At 42.3% G+C, this 17,472-nt stretch overlaps 2 protein-coding genes across 3 annotated transcripts; one reads left to right on the forward strand and one right to left on the reverse strand.

Annotated features, from left to right (window-relative positions):
* Window positions 1-862: 862 nt before the first annotated feature.
* LOC134107233 (NACHT, LRR and PYD domains-containing protein 3-like) lies at window positions 863-11,411 on the forward strand. The gene is made up of 8 exons (XM_062559021.1): window positions 863-995; window positions 1,146-1,362; window positions 1,493-3,278; window positions 3,374-3,547; window positions 4,660-4,833; window positions 6,203-6,249; window positions 6,962-7,070; window positions 11,240-11,411. Exons 1-8 carry the CDS (start codon window positions 903-905, stop codon window positions 11,409-11,411), a joined length of 2,772 nt encoding a protein of 923 aa, XP_062415005.1. The 5' UTR covers window positions 863-902.
* A 1,622-nt stretch (window positions 11,412-13,033) lies between these two features.
* On the reverse strand, window positions 13,034-17,413 carry drg1 (developmentally regulated GTP binding protein 1). Of its 2 annotated transcripts, XM_037484628.2 has the most exons (10): window positions 17,331-17,413; window positions 17,174-17,228; window positions 16,091-16,214; window positions 15,783-15,958; window positions 15,621-15,690; window positions 15,191-15,360; window positions 14,863-14,993; window positions 14,260-14,427; window positions 14,024-14,146; window positions 13,034-13,349 (listed from the first exon to the last, which is right to left on the reverse strand). In XM_037484628.2, the coding sequence occupies exons 2-10, from the start codon at window positions 17,210-17,212 to the stop codon at window positions 13,250-13,252; spliced, it is 1,101 nt and encodes a 366-aa protein (XP_037340525.1). In that variant the 5' UTR covers window positions 17,213-17,228; window positions 17,331-17,413; the 3' UTR covers window positions 13,034-13,249. The 2 variants fall into 2 exon arrangements, with proteins under 2 accessions (XP_037340525.1, XP_062414883.1); XM_062558899.1 differs by having other exon boundaries at window positions 17,174-17,379.
* Between the last annotated feature and the right edge of the window lie 59 nt (window positions 17,414-17,472).

The following is a 17,472-nucleotide window of genomic DNA, read 5'->3' on the forward strand; positions in this document are numbered from 1 at the left end:
AGCAGATGTTTTGACAATGCAGGAGATAAAGCTCTGAACCTTTTAAGGAACACAAGGGAAGGAGGAAAGGGCTACAGGAAGCGTGAAGATAAATCCCTATCTGACACAGTACTCCTTTGCACAGGATGGTACGGGGGGGGGGGGGGAGAACACTTAAACATCTTGGACAAGGGCCGTCTGAGACAAAACCAGCTCAAACTAGTCCTCATGGACATGAGATTATAAAAAAGGGTCAGAGTCGGTCAACAGGCAGACTCTTGGATGGATCGCTTGACGATACGTGCGTAGAGTCCCCAGGGGCACCACCACTGTGCTCACACGTCCAAGTTACAGTTACAGTCCTTTAGTCTTTAACCCTCATTACAGGATGAGCATTTAAAATGACGTCTCTTGACAGAGAGAAATAATGTGTGACCTCTCCTGGCAGGTTGTTGTGAAGGTGTGAAGGTATGGACTCTGCTATGAATCAGACTTACCTAACAACCCGACCTTATTCTGAACCTGGACCCAGCTGTGTGCCCATGAAGGGTAACCCTTCTATGGACCATCGTATATTCTTCAAAGATGATCGTCCCTCTGTTAATGCAAGGTGAGGGTCTCAGGCTGATCATGAGGTGTTTTCGCGCTTGACTGAAAACATGGAAAGTCCCTTCAAAATAAAATCACAGGATGAATTTGTAATTTTTTTTTTCATTCAAAGGCAGTATTTTTATGACCCACAGTAGGAACTAAAAGCAGATGAAACTGATGGCTAACTGTCACTCAACTGATAAACTGTCCGTCCACCATCGACAGTCTTCAGCATCTGGTTTTCATCATGATCAATCATGACAGAAGCCAATATATTTAACTAACTGTTGTATTGGTGTTGATGGTATAAACACCATGTGAGCTGATGGTTCATGTTCCTCCACAGAGAGGACCAGGAGAGCTCAGAGGTTCCCACAGGTCAGTCTGCCCAACAGCATCAAACACACCTGGACTCCATCTTCATGGTGGGTGTACATGTACAACTACTTTAACATCTCTCAGTTCACCATCTAGTCCATGCTGCACTTTGCAGACCAGTGGATTGTCCGTCTGTCCAACATGGACCTGATGGTGGCTTCCATGGTTCTAGTCATTCATAGAATGTTCTGTTCCAGCTGCTGGAGGAGAACATCCTCACCTTTGTGAAGAACGAGCTGAAGAAGATCCAGAAGATTATGAGTTCTGAATACCCAGAATTCTTAGAGAGTCGTAGGGAGGATAAGGAGGTGCTGGATGAAGAGCAGAGGAGGAGCAGAGAGGCATTTGGGAAGATCTCGGTGCACTTCCTGAGGAGAATGAAGCAGGAGGAGCTGGCTGAGCGTCTAAAGAGCAGTAAGAAGATGAGACCTTCACTAACGTCTCAAGAGATAGACAGAATATATTCATGGGGTCATTCTCTAGGGAAAGGACATGTAGAAATCAATTCTTTGACTCATCGATATTTTTTGTTGTCTTCATTCAGCAGTTTGTCAGCGTGAACTCAAATCCAACCTGAAGACGAAGTTCCAGTGTGTGTTTGAGGGCATCGCTAAAGCAGGAGACCCAACCCTTCTGAATGAGATCTACACAGAGCTCTACATCACAGAGGGAGGGACTGCAGAGGTCAATCAAGAACATGAGGTCAGCCAGATTGAAACAGCATTCTGGAAACCAGCGAGACCAGAAACAACCATCAGACAAGAAGACCTCTTCAAAGCCTCAGCTGGAGGAGAGGAACCAATCAGAACAGTGATGACTAAGGGAGTGGCTGGCATTGGTAAAACAGTCTTAACACAGAAGTTCACTCTGGACTGGGCTGAAGACAAACACAACCGGGCCATACAGTTTACATTTCCATTCACCTTCAGAGAGCTGAATGTGCTGAGAGAGAAGAAGTTCAGCTTGGTGGGACTTGTTCATCACTTCTTCAGTGAAACCAGGGCAGCAGGAATCTGCAGGTTTGAAGAGTTCCAGGTTGTGTTCATCTTTGACGGTCTGGATGAGTGTCGACTTCCTCTGGATTTCCACAACAATGAGATCCTGACTGATGTCACAGAGTCGGCCTCAGTGGATGTGCTCCTCACAAACCTCATCACTGGGAAGCTGCTTCCCTCTGCTCGACTCTGGATAACCACACGACCTACAGCAGCCAATCAGATCCCTCCTGAGTTTGTTGGCATGGTGACAGAGGTCAGAGGGTTCACTGACCCCCAGAAGGAGGAGTACTTCAGGAAGAGGTTCAGTGACGAGGAGCAGGCCTGCAGGATCATCTCTCACATCAAGACCTCACAAAGCCTCCACATCATATGCGACATCCCAATCTTCTGCTGGATCACTGCTAGAGTTCTGGAGGAGGTTTTGAAGACCAGAGAGGGAGGAATGCTGCCTAAAACCCTGACTGAGATGTACATCCATATCCTGGTGGTTCAGTCCAAAGTGAAGACGGTTAAGTACGATGGAGGAGCTGAGACGGATCCATACTGGAGTCCAGAGAGCAGGAAGATGATTCAGTCTCTGGGAAAACTGGCCTTTGATCAGCTGCAGAAAGGCGACCTGATCTTCTATGAATCCGACCTGACAGAGTGTGGCATCGATTTCACAGCAGCCTCAGTGTACTCAGGAGTGTTCACTCAGATCTTTAGAGAGGAGAGCGGACTGTACCAGGACAAGATGTTCTGCTTCATCCATTTGAGTGTTCAGGAATTTCTGGCTGCTCTTCATGTCCATCTGACCTTCATTAGCTCAGGTGTCAACCTGTTGTCAGGAAAAAAAAAATCCTCCTTGTTGGTCTTTAGAAACAAACCTAAAGCAAAACATCTCTACCAGAGTGCTGTGGACATGGCCTTACAGAGTCCCAATGGACACCTGGACTTGTTCCTCCGCTTCCTTCTGGGTCTTTCCCTGGAGACCAATCAGACTCTCCTACGAGGTCTGCTGACACTGACAGGAAGTCGCTCACAGACCAATCAGAAAACAGTGCAATACATCAAGGAGAAGATCAGTGAGAATGTGTCTCCAGAGAAAAGCATCAATCTGTTCCACTGTCTGAATGAACTGAATGATGGCTCTCTAGTGGAGGAGATCCAACAGTCCCTTTGTTCAGGACGTCTCGTTTCAGATAAACTGTCTCCTGCTCAGTGGTCAGCTCTGGTCTTCATCTTACTGTCATCAGAAGAACATCTGGAGGTGTTTGACCTGAAGAAATACTCTGCTTCAGAGGAGGCTTTTCTGAGACTGCTGCCAGTGGTCAAAGCCTCCAACAAAGCTCTGTAAGTACAGAGAGAGTTAGATTCACATGAGAACTTAAACATGCTGCCATCTTTTCTACTTATTGTTGAGATTCCCTTCATTGTGGTCTTTTTAGACTGAGTGGCTGTAACCTCTCAGAGAGAAGCTGTGAAGCTCTGTCTTCAGTCCTCAGCTCCCAGTCCTCTAGTCTGAGAGATCTGGATCTGAGTGACAACAACCTGCAGGATTCAGGAGTGAAGCTTCTGTGTGTCGGACTGAAGAGTCCACACTGTGAACTGGAGACTCTCAGGTCAGGATTCAATCAATGTTTTTATTTACATCAATGGGGCATATACGATTTTTTTTTGCTTGAACAATTTAAATCAAATATATATTTGAAATATTTACATTAAAATATTGTAGACCAGGGGTTCTTAACCTTTCTGACCTCGGGTCCCAACTTTTTAAGTACAAAATAGCCTGGGGCCTGTTCAAATATTACCACTGTATTGGATTCAATAAATGATATCATTCTTGGTTGGATTTTAATTCAATGACTAAATAAAATAATAAAATAAAAGTTTAACAATCAAAAACCTGATACAGTGATAATCACAAGGACATTATTCATGTGATATCTGTATGTAAATCTGCACAAACAACACTACCTAATTCATGGAACAGATAAAGTTAATATAATAATATTAAAGGCCTGAGCCAGGCGTAACACAAAATATTTACTAAAAAGTAATAGAAAATAGAAATGTAATTATTTAATAATATGGAGTAATACAATATTAAATAAAATTTATATAAAATGAAAAAAGGTTCAAATGAAAATGTATCCTTATAATCTTCAAATTAATTTGATTAATGCTTCATCAGTAAATATTTTGGCATCACAGAACCAGCAGTTCCTCTTCAAATCTTATTCTTTACATGACAACACGTGATGGTGAAAGGTTTCTTGCTAACTAGGTGGCGCTCGTGGCCCATTCAGGAGCCCCGGCCCTATGGTCGAGAGTCACTGTTGTAGAGTTTATTTTGAACATATATTTACAAATAGACTATTTGGAGCTCACTCATAGTTATCAGAAATGTTATTAAATTGTTGATGTACATTAGTTGGTGGTCAAGACTGAAAAACAAGTCAGTAACAATGATAATCTTTTTTTTTGGGGAGTTTTTCCTGTGCCGATGTGAGGGTTTCGGGACAGAGGATGTTGCATGTGTACAGACTGTAAAGCCCTCTGAGGCAAATTTGTAATTTGCGATTTTGGGCTATACAAAATAAAATGAATTGAATTGAATTGAATAATGTGACTCCTCAGTAGCCGACGGTATCTCAGTACTGCAGTGACCTTCCACCCTTCACAGCTCCCTCAGATCATGTGACATGTGTGTTGTTTTGTGTGTCTGCAGCCTGTCAGGCTGTCTGATCACAGAGGAAGGATTTGCTGCTGTGGCCTCAGCTCTGATCTCCAACCCTTCCCACCTGAGAGAGCTGGACCTGAGCTACAATCATCCAGGAGACTCAGGAGCAACGCTGCTTTCTGCTGTACTGAAGGATCCACACTGGAGACTGGAGACTCTCAGGTATGAAGAGGCTGCAGCCACAGACCATCAGTCTGGTAGAGGAGGTAGAGCTGGAAACCTTTCATCTGTCCCACTGTCAGCCTGGTTAATGTGACCCTGAGACACCAAGCTGACCTCAAACTACCAGAGACTCAAACTGATTGTGTCCCACATCAGACCATCAATACAGACAGAAGTAGTGAGGAGCAGTAGCCAGGATGAGCATAAACAGGGGGCAAACTGATGAAGGGCTTGTTTCTATGGAGTTGTGTCTTGTTTCCACGTTATAAGAGAGGGCAGTGGTGAATCCTGACACGTTTTTGGCATCATGGTGGGTTGATGTGAGTCAACATCGTCACGCTGCAGCTTGTGGGCTCTAAAACAACACTTGGATGTTTAGATGATCTTCATCTGCTTCCACTGTGTGTTGTCCTTTAGTCCAGACGCTATTATTAAAAGACCAAACGTCGAGGAAACAATCTGTTCAAAGCGTCTTGATGGGTAGCCCTGTTTGGTGTGGGCGCGGACTGGTCGTGCTGCAGGATTTACTTAGCCTCCAGAGTCCGGATCAGGATCCCAGCTGGCCTCCGGGTCTGCCGCGGTAGGTGGGGCCACTTTGCGCAGGCGGCGTGCATGCCACCGTGCATGCCACCGCGTTCCATCTGAAAGCCGAAAGGTGCCAGGTCGCAGTTGCTCAGTCACCTGGAGAGGTGCTGACTAGAACGATAAGAGCGTATGGCCCTGTGTGGGCCTCCGGACCCTGACCCAGTGTAGAACAGTGCAAGATGGGTCAAAGCGCTGTTTAGTTGCCTGCTGTCGTGCTGCGACTCGGTCGCGTAGCTTATCTGTTGTTTCCCGCTGGGCCCCCTGTGACGTCAGGTGAGCGGGAACACGCAGGCGGTCCAGGGGTAGTGACAGCTCGCACCCCAACATCAGAAGGGCTGGTGATCGTTCTGTTGTGGTTTGTTGAGCAGCTCGGTAGTGCAGCAGGGTCCGCAGGAGTGCTGCAGAGAATTGAAACCCTTCTGCTAAGTGGGCTCTGAGACCATTTTTCAGCGTCTGGTTCATGCGTTCCATACCCCCACACTTGAGGGTTATAGAAGGCTGTGCATATGTGTCTGATTCCCCGCTCACTCAAGTATGCAACAAAGACAGAGTACACTTACACAAGTTTATGATACCTTGTTTTTTTCACAAGGACATTATCCACAAAATTTCACCACAATAATAATAGACGATGAAAAAGTGAACATAACGAGCTGTGGTCATCGGCCAATCAGAAGAAGCTCCACTGCAGTAGAAGAACAGGTGGTCCATGTGGACATGAAGGACCAAGCTGTGTGTATGAGAGTGATGTGATGTCCATGTCTCATGCTGCTCCTCCTTTCAGGGTGGAGCCTGCTGGAGTCCAATGGTTGAGACCAGGTCTGAGAAAGTGTAAGTGAGCTTTGTTGTAAAATGTCCTCTATAATCCGCTCGTTTGGAAGTTGTTGTAAATCTTCACATTCCAGCTATTACGAGCAGCTTCTTTTAAAATATAGACCAAACCGAATGTACAATCTTGTATTTGAGTAAAGTGCATAATCCATATTTATCCCAGATAAATATTTTCACTCAAGATTCATTTCATTTAACACTGTGTGTGTTCTTGAAGTTGCTTGAGTTGCTCCAAAAGAGGAGGAATAACCTTTAAGGTGCCTTGTTGGCCCCCAACGTTTCCCCCACATTCACAACATTTCACTGTCACCTTAGTCTCTTTGACACATTGAGGAGTTACTTCATACATTTCCTTTAGCCTTTATGTAACTAATTAAATACCCATCATAGTTAAACCCAAATTGCTTGTTGAGTTAAATTCTTTCAGATCAGTCACTCATGCTTCATTCCAACAGATTTCATTCATTTTGACAAAACATGTTAAACACTTCTTTGATAATTGTGTGTCGTTGGTAACCCTGTTTTTGGAGCTATGATCCCTAATTGCATCGACACATATTCTGTGTGCTGGTGTTCGTTTGTAGTCTCACCTTAATAGTTTATCAATTAATAAACCCATTTATTAACTTATTTTCTTTATTTGTTCATCCTAAGGTTGATGATTAACAACTGCAGCTGTTTTGTGTCTTGTTCTCTCATCAGATTCCTGTGAACTCCTTCTACAGAGTCTCCTTTGACAGACTGATCCACCTCCACACCTTCAGCACCACATTCGCTGAGCCTCTTTTCCCTGGGTTCTGGTTCTGGCCTGGTGCCTCACTGTCTGTGTGTCCTCTGCAGGAGGAAGAGTCTCCTCCTGGTGGAGAACCTTCCTCTCTGCTCACCACATAGTTCAGTCTGTACAGCTGATGGTGGTTCATGTGGATGTAGATGCAGGTGGAGCAGGCGAGATTATTGGATGATAAAGTACATTCTCTTGTACCTTAATGCTTTAAAATAGTACAACATTCAGTCACTGCATGTATTACTTTAGGTTGACAGGAAAATAATTGTAAACCCTATAAGTATTTAAGCAGTGATCTGCTCGTCGCCTCGTGTCATAAACTCCTCTTTCTTTAAAGTGAAGCATTCTGGGAACGGGGCCTCAGCGGGAATCGATCCCACGGAATCAAAGTGCTTTTTATTGTTGTGATTGAAGATCCAAACAAACATCACATTCATAATAATAATTTAGGAGCAAATGTTTAATTTGGGAGCAAATGTTTAATTTGGGAGCAAATGTTTAATTTGTACGCCGCTGCCCCCCGACATGCGGGGAGGCGAAGGCCCGTTCATCGCTGCTCGCAGCTTTAATTTTTCTTTGCATTTTTTTTACTCAGTAACGGATATGATTTAAAATACTTAAGTAAAAGTAAAATTACAGATTTAAAAAAATACTTTAAAAAGTAGAAGTACACAAAAAAACGACTCAATTACAGTAATGCGAGTAAATGTAATTTGTTACTTTCCACCTCTGCCTATTGTCAGGAAAACGTTTTTGTATTGGCCTCTTGTATAGTCAAACAAATTAAAGAGTTAAGAAATTCTAGTAACATTTACACAACATTGCTAATATTCACCTTGCTAATGTCTTATCAATGGTGATGTTTTGTGGATGCCTGTGTGCCATCTCCAGTAGTCTATAAAGTGCAGCATCTGGTCCACTTGTTACCATTTGATTTCAGGACTGACTCAAATGGAGGCGAGTCAACCCAGATCAAATAAACATTGCAACAATCTGTCTCTGTTCAGCTGTTCATTGCAGAGTATTCTGGGATTTGACCTCGTCTTGGTTAGAGCAAAAGGTGAAAGGCTTTGTATTTGTGCAAAGCAGCCCACGTAGTCCAGTCTAATGGGATAATCTGTAAACTCTACTCCCTGTCTGGTCAAAGGTCAGCCACAGACTGCAGTTTAGTTCAAGCACTGTCTGCTCATCTTAACTCCGCTTGGAACAAGATTAACTCTACTATATGTATAGATATCACTCTATACATCTATTTATCGCTATATCTATCTGTTTAGCAATACAGTTGAAAGTAGCTCCTCTATTACTTTTGAGCATTGCCATAGCATTGCTCACGTAACCAAAGTCTCACAAGAGAATTCGGTGGGATTTTCATATGACAGTAAGAAAAGAACAGTTTTAAATAATAAAATGGATGAAGGCTGAATTGAATTTAGCCAGATCACTTCTAGATTGTTGCTCACAATGTCGCATTTAATCCAGCTGTTTCGATGTGCAATTTACAAGCGATCCCCGTGACGTCACACAGTTGTATAACAGTAAAGTAAAAATTTGAAAAAATTCATTGTGACATTTCATCGTCGGCTTTATTTTATGTTTCCACTTGAAGAAAAAATCCTCGAATAAGAAGACATCATATGAGATAACTCGCTGTGAAAACTTTTTATGCTTGGTTGAGATGGAACAAAGATGTAACGATTAAGGCAACATGTCATCACGTCATATCAATCGTGTCGTCAATGCGTGATGACGTACAAGAAGCATGTGACTTACGTTCATCGAGGCTTCTGCTGCGAAAAGACAGTAGCACAATACAATAAAACATTCCCCCCACGCCCCACACTGATCTAATGTAACTTCCCTCTCATTAATACTTCAAACCAACAGAAATGTATATAATATATAGTTATCTTCACTGATTTTCCCGCCAAAGTTCCGGCTCGCGTCATTTTATTGACGTCATTTTGTGACACCCTCAAGCAGTTGTTTGAATGGTTTTCCGAGTGAAGCAAACCACTGCTTATCTCCAAGAAACAACTTCTAACAATTACAAAACGGTGGTTGATGTAACCGAAGATATTTTACCACTTTGGGGGGAAACCACCATGTCACCATCATTTAGTAGGAATAGAACTTGAATAAATTAGAACCATTCATGTTTCAACACACTTCAAGCACAATGACTGGTGTTTTTTGTATTTCTGATAAATTGTCTTGAACATGAACATCCTTGGTAATGGTCATTCTGACAAGTTTTACATCATGTTCGACAGGTAGGTCACATTGTCACTTAAGGCTATGTTTATTTGAGGGTCAGTGAAGAATGTGAGGACTGGTCTGGGTTAATCAATCAAAAGTATGGGTTAAATAAAATGTGGAATACATACAGCAAAATAAGATGTAACATTGCAGAAAGAAAACTATATAAATGTGTCTTAAAACTCAATTTTCACCTCTCATTTAATACTTGAATAAACGCTTATCAAAGACACTGACTGTTTAAATTATGTTTATTGGTCAGTTGTATTTCCCTATTGGAAAGTTCACATCAGGTTTATTTCCAAATTCTAAATAATACACAAATTACATTTACAAGAATCCACAACAGAATGGTGATAGTGCTCACAAGCCTCCAAGGTGCTTGGCACAACCATGGACAGAAGATGCACTGCATGGTTAGATCAAGCACAATGGGGTCCTGGGCAAATACAGAAAAACAACTCGGAAAACCGTGGATCCAGCTGAAAATACTGAAATCAAACACCCTGAATGCTTTACATTTGGTTTGAATGTAAACGAAAGTAAAGGGAGATAATCAACAAAACAGAGCACACATCAACGAGCTCATTTTAAGTTTAAAACTCCTAAAACAAATACATAATCATCAATGTATTTTCTTGCAGTTGAAGGACAATCTGACAGGTTGGTTGCAATCTGGAGTCCAAGAGTTGAAAAAAAGGCGGAAAAATACAAAGGTGTGAGGGAGGAGATCTACGCACATGGCTGGATAAAATTTTTAAAAAGACAACTCTCACCATTGCTTAACACAATAAATAAAAAGCAGTTAAGCCTTTCTGCACAATGATAATATTTTAACCCAAAAAATTAGTCATAGGTCACACTCACTGCGGTAAAACTGGCTACACCCTTCCTGCGCACAAACTGCGTCAAACCCCACCCCCCCGCCTTTCACGCCCAACGCTACCCGATGCCACTGAAAAAAAAGTCTTATTATTTCCTAAAGCAAACATTTTAACATTAAACAAAAACATTTTTTTTTACAGCAGTGCTGAAGAATGGTGACTTCTTCAAATAAGTTTGACATCAGTCTGTCGACTGTTCGTCAACCGATCATTGGAAACAAATTCTTCGTTGTTAGGAGCAATAGAATCAAAAATGTCCTATTTAATTTACTGAAAAACCAGTCTAGAGATACCAATATAATTGCTATATCACTGTTGCACATTTTTGACTATTTGCTTTCTTCTTGGAATAAACACACAACCCCTTCTGGCAATTTAGCCCTAACTACGTTAACGGTCACTGAGTGCAATGTCAAGAGTCATGATACCATCAAGCTGAGACAGACGTTTCTCCAAAAGGTTTGACAATCTTGTTACCGTCTCTTGTGCCTCTTTTAGCTCCCCCGAGACATCTTACCAAAATGGGAAGGCAAAGTGCAATAATTCACTTTGTGTGATGAAATTACAACACAATGCATATTGATGAACCAAAGACCAACTGTGCCTTTGCAGTTGACCAAATGGCTTGAGAATGGGGAGAACTTTCGGTGAAAATGGTGGGCGGTGGCGGTGAATCGGACCTCTGTGTTTCAGAACAATGGGGATGTTTCACAGGATGCGGTGGGGCTGATGGGATGGCGTGATGGGTTTTATGCATAGATGATTGTGACACATGATTATGAGTCCTTACCTTGTCTTTGGCGATTTGTCTTTTTTCAAAAACACGAATCAATGCAATTACCTACTTTTAGAATTTGGAAGTGCATATTTGACTAAAAACATTATTAAAGTTATTTAGCATCAAAGTTATAAAGCAAAGCAGCACATTAAATATTCTTCAGACTACGGGTCAAACCCCCAACAACTAAAATATGAAAATAAGTCATAACCTACTCCGTATTTTACCAAAAACCTCCGGATGCTGTTGTTGGAAACTCACTTCTTCACATCTGTTCTTTCCGAGGAACCCACCTTTCCATCCTCTGGTCCCAAAGTCGGTTGAAGGGGGCGAAGGCGACGTGGAGCTCGGAGCTGTTGTCTCGGGGTCTTCCAGCTTGCTCAACTGGAGGCAGACTGTCCTGACTCCGTCCTCGGCACCCTTGAAGTCCCCATCTCCTGCCCCTCCTTCAAGCTAGGAGGGGTTGGTGATGTTCCCTTGGGATAGGTGCACAGGCGAGGAGGACTTGGTCAGTCGGGGATTGGACGTGAGTTGGGGAGTTTTGGGGGGGGCCGCCGGTTCCGCATTTCATAAATATTAATACAGAGTCCTCCCTCTCCAAATGGGTAGATTCTTTAATTTTGTTAGAGGGGGAAGTGCTTTATTCACTTAATGGCTTTTATTAGTGCCCGGTCTTCAACTCTTTCATTAGCTAAAGTGCTGCTATAATTTACAGGCTAGTAGGGGTGGGGGGGTTGGTGTCTGAGGAGGGTTGATCCTTCTGCTGCAGGACAGGCATGCAATAACCTAAACCACTGCAGCTTTTCCTACAAAAGCGGACGTTCTCTCGGTAAGAACTGTAGTCTACAACATAAAAACCATATAAAGCATCCTCACTGAGCATGTTGGTGATCTCTGGCTTCTTTGACATGGATGAATGTGTTTCATCACTACATCTTTTTGAACTACAAGATTAAGATTGAGAATCAGACACTGTCGAGCGTAACAGTAATGTACAGAGTAATAGACCTTCAACAACTAAGTTGCTTCCAGATTAACATTTACAACATATATATTCTTGTGGTATATTGTAAAAGTTTTTTTCCTCTTAACCAGTTGATTCAATTAATTGGGGATCAACTATGGCAAACTCTTTTTTTGCTTTTGTACATGGTAGACATAGCAAATCTTTTTGGTAAATGCATGTACAACATTAAGAATAATGTTTTCTAGATTTAATACGGCCCGAAAACGTATTTTGTTTATACACTATTTTTTATTAAAGAAAACCTGAAATAAAAAGGCCAAAAGCACATCTGAATGAAACAATTGCATTCGGCTTTTAATGCATCTATGTTGTCCCGTTAAATGGTTCAGTCTTAATTCCTTCAATTTTAATCTGCCTACATTATACCACAATCTCACGTATGAACTGGGGCAACCAATTGAGTCACTTACAAGCGTGTGGTTCTCCAACACAAAATGGCCACCACACTTCCTGCGAGTTGCGCACATCGACATCAGACAATGCGAGCTACCAGAAGTGCTCCCAGCTCTGATGAAATGCTTTTTATTTGGTTCTGTGGAGTCTCGTAAGTTGTGAACAGCTGGCGTGTGATGTCCCCAGACTGCGTCTGAGAGAATGAACTGATTAACCTGAGTGGTGGTCCCTTCTAGAGGGGGAGGGGGGGCAAACCAGCCTGAATAACTGCCTTCATCATCAATGTCACATAAATCGTTTAGTTGGACAGGGCTTTCAAATGGCTTCTTTTCTCCGAGCTGGACTAAAATGGTCGCCGTAACATTGCCGCTTAGTGCTTATGAAGAAAAATATGTTACTGTGATGCAGCTCGAGATTCAATGATGCAACATTTCTTGCAATGCTCTTCAGGGGACAAGATGTTGCACAATAGATCATCTTGATTTAAAAAGAAAAAAGGTGGAAAACTGTGCCCAGATGCACTAAATGTTAATATTAAACCCCCCTGAAGGCAAGACGTAGACTAAAGTTAAATTAAAGCGTTGTGTACCGGAGAAGAGCAGTGAGGCACAAATTCATTTTGAGAGCTGGATGAAAAGAAACAGGTAACAAACACAGGATTCAATGTTTAGATTTTATTGCAAGCCTTAACCAATATTCAATATGAACTATTCATAAATGTTAAGTATTGTTGGTTATTTTTAAAGGAAACACTTGATGTTGTTGTTTTAAAATCACAGCAAGAGCCATGAATCACGTGACACAGATGCTTCCATGGATACGGTTGGTGATTTACGGAGCCACTGAACTAGAGCCATGCAGGCGACCACACGGCTTTACTTTTTCACCAGCTGGATAACATCTTCATCGTCCATCACATGGTCCTTGCCCACCTTCTGAGGGTTGTGTTTCACTGATGATCCCCACACTAGTGCACTGAAAGACACAATAATTGAAATTGTTCATACATCCATTCACTGGTGTACACAGGATGCATGTTTAACTTTGAACCACCACAAAAACAATGATAGAACTCATGTATTAATCTATACCTTAACCACACCAGAAAATGATCTGTACAGATGTTATTTCATTTAATCAGGAGTGCCCCATTGAGATAAAGGATCTCCCCATTAATCTTCCTTGGCTACAGCAACAATGGGTCTGCCAATAAAGTAACCGGCAGGGTACAATGACATCCTTTAGTTACAAAGGCTTTCTAATTGCGTGTGTCACTGTTTGACCCATTTATTCCCTGGAGGCCGGGTAATGCTCAGGAGCACTAACATATCGATAAGATTGATGATCTTGGCTCTTTCGTTTAAAGAGGCTGGTGCAACACATCATCTCAGTTTCTTATCCAGACTTGAATAAATGTTACCCAGTATCTCGCTGTAAAGAGGGCGATGGGTGTGACCAAAGCAATTGCGTCGTTTAATATTATATATATATATATATATATATATAACGCATTTCTTTTTTCTAACTGAATAACATATCCCAATCCCCCCCCATCAATTAAAACTAGCAACTAGAACAATGTTTAGGATCTGGGCAGTACAAAAAAATGAAAAATTGCAAGAAAGGGAAAAATCTAAGCAAATACTTACTACTTCAGTTCTTTGAGGAGGTTTTTATGAATCTTCAAGCAGAAATCCTCGACAGCAGTGTGTCCGTCGGGCAGTACAACGGGAGAAGTGTAATCGGGAAGCTGACCTTTGGGTTTGGTGTAGCTGCAAGTGAACACACGGTGTGTCAAATATAGTCCATTCCTTGACCTGCACCATTTACATCTTTCAGCTCCATTCAGACTTAGACTGGAGGGGACCGTGTAAACTACTCTTACATGCGAACAAGCCTCAGGTAGTCCCACATCCGCTCCAGCAGGTCGTCAAAGTTCCAGCGGTGGTGGGCTGAGATGGGTACGCAGTGGGGCACCTTGTAGATGATGTCAAGCTCCTCAATGGAGATCTGATCAATCTTGTTGAGCACATAAATGCACGGGACGTAGACCCTGTTGACAAGGGACCACAAGCAGTTGCAGTTTTTGCATGTGGAGCAGGTATTAATGTACAGAGAGCGTTGAAGCAGAAGGGAGGTCATGCTGTTGCAACGCCTGGTGCCTTGCAATAAAATGCAGAAACGAGTCTAGGTGCTGTCCTATATACAGCACAGACTATTACCCACTACACATGCTTCATCCCGCATTATTCATCACATTTGTAGGTTTTTAATCACCATTGATCAGCGGTTATCCCCATTGTTTTTTAAGTAACAGGACATTGTTAAACAAAACTTTATACATTAGAAGAATAGCTGCTGGAATTGTGTTTTGAAGCTATAAATAGCAGTGAAGGTTAAAGGAAATTGATAGAGATTGAAGATTCAAACTGGCCACACCCATCGAGAATGGCTACGGAAGGCACATTCTGGCACTTCAGCAGCTTACCGATTTCCCTCCACCACATCAATGAGGTCATCGGCTGTGGAGTCACTGCGCAGAGTGATGTCGGCGTTGTGGATCTTGTACTCTGCCAGAATACTCTTAACAGTTTCACCATCCAGCTCGGACTGTGCACACTAAAGAAAAGGGATGAAAGGCATGATGACAATCAACAAGACACTGAGCCAGCTAAGTAATGCTTCAAGTGCAGTGTAATTCGTATGACAAAATCCAAATCATTGGTGCAAACTTCCCGCAACTCCAGACTCCATGGAATTAAAAATTAAGATTTTTTATTTCTGTATTCATGTCTGCAATGCTGTGTGAGACATACTGTAGCTGTGAAGTTGATGCCTCCTTTGTCCTTCCTCTTAAAGCCAATGTTGGGTGGCTGCTTGTTAAGTCGGATCCCAAAGCCCTCTAGCTCATGTTCAATTAGCTTCTTGTGACCAAGCGGCTTCAACACATCGAGCACTATCAGGATTAGGTTGCATGTTCGAGCCACTAAAACAGAACGGAGGATGGAGAAGCAGACAGTGGTTTGAGCAGAGTTAATGAAGTAAACACATTTTATGTAGTAGATGGAGAATCTGACTAATTATATGTTAATTCTTTGGTGCAATCAGAGGCAAATAATTGAAAAAAGTAACTCATCTAATAAAACATCAATGCTCAATGTTGATAGGAAAACAATTGTACTTTGCATCATCCTCCTTTTTGGTCAATGAAAATCACAAGCAGAAGCACAATGATCACATCTTTACCTGCAATGACCTGTCTGCCTCTGCCCTTGCCATCCTTTGCACCCTCAATAATTCCAGGGAGATCCAAAAGCTTAAGAGGGAAGATGCAAGAAATCAAAATAGGCAAGCCAGTGGAAACATTGCACACTGTGTAGGGACTGGACAAGCAAGACCTTTTCGTACCTGAATCTTTGCCCCTTTGTAGCGAATAACTCCGGGTACCGTCGTAAGAGTGGTGAACTCGTAGGCAGCAACCTCAGAGTAAACACCTGCAAGGTTACTTAGCAGGGTCGACTTTCCCACTGAAGGAAAACCGACAAAGCCGATTCGAGCATCACCAGTTTTTGCAACATCAAAACCTGAGAAACAAAAAAAGCATCCAAAACTTGTATCAACATTGTTCACTATGATGCTTTGGAGAGGATAGAAAAGGATGACATGTTAGGAATTATACCCAGACACGAGTACGTTTTTAGAAATAGGGACCGTACCTTCTCCTGTTGCCGCACCAGCACCTCCTTTTGGTGTGATGAGTTCCCTCCTAAGTTTGGCCAGACGAGCTTTGAGCAGACCCAAGTGGTGAGCTGTGGCCTTGTTCCTCTGCGTCCTGGCCATCTGAGTAACAAGAGTATGAGGTCCGATTTGTAGTAAACAGTGATCATCAGCATTTTTAGACTATCACAGTCAGTTTGAGCTGAACATTGGACAGCCAGAGAAAATCATCAGCTTGTGGGAAGATGTAGACAATTTAAAATGTGTATCTATTACATTGGAAACTCAAGAGAAATACATTTTAAAACAGGACAACTCAATACAGCATGGACATGACAGTTGCTGAGTTCTTATTGAAACCTAACTGATTAAAAAAAGATATTGCCTTAAACGTTAAATATCTTAAAATCCATGATCCTAACAGCCGGCGTTACATTACTTTACAGCAAACGTCAACTCTATGAGGACAACAGATTATAAGTAATAACCATGGCTTTTGTTGGGCTTTTGATTTGCTTTCTTAACTTTACGTGGCCAGACAGCATATGTGTAAAGTTCTTGCGGGCTCCTCTTTTCAAAACCGCTTAAACAAATGCAGATAACAACCTCCATAAGTGAGGATGTGTTTTCCAGTCACAAGTTAACGTTAAATGAAATCTTTGGAAAGAAACAGACTAACACATCGCAAACAAACTGGTTTTCTCTCACGTAAATAGGATTTAAATTTCAGGATGGTCTGCTACGAGAAAGCGCCTGCTGTGGATGGGGGAGTTAAATACAACACAAAAACTTGTAGCTAACATAAATGTCAGCTGCTACCGTTGCTACGCTAACACACTACACTCCCCCAGCAACTGATTAATACAACAGCTGCAACTCGGCTTTTCAATACAAACTGTAACATGCCAATACATTGTGTTCCAGATGTATCAATACGTGTCCCAGCTGCGGGAGCTAGGCAATTAATGCTAACTTAAGCTAGCTAACGTTCGTTCCTAGCGCGAACAGCTAGCTAGCAGTTAGCTTGTGGCTAGCTAAAACGTGACGGTGTCTGAGTTAGCCACCCGGCCTATCTTTCTTACCTCACTCTCGATCTCTGCTATCTTGGCAAGTATACTCATTTTGACCGCGAGTGTTCTGTACAACAGATGTAACAGAAAACAGTTGAAAAAATATGAAATGGAAAGGAGCAAAGTTAGATGTTTCTTTGCACAAGTTTTAGCATGCACAGGTCCACACCACGCTATTGCAGCTGGGCGCAGCCTCGCGGGAAATCTCGCGAGAATGTGACGTCAGGCAATGTGGCTCCTTCGTTTAGTACAAACCATAGGTGCAAACATCTTAACGAAGAAGACAGAATTGTAAGTTCCGCACAATTACA

This window comes from Pungitius pungitius, chromosome 18 (assembly GCF_949316345.1).
Source record: "Pungitius pungitius chromosome 18, fPunPun2.1, whole genome shotgun sequence".
Taxonomy (NCBI): Eukaryota; Metazoa; Chordata; class Actinopteri; order Perciformes; family Gasterosteidae; genus Pungitius; species Pungitius pungitius.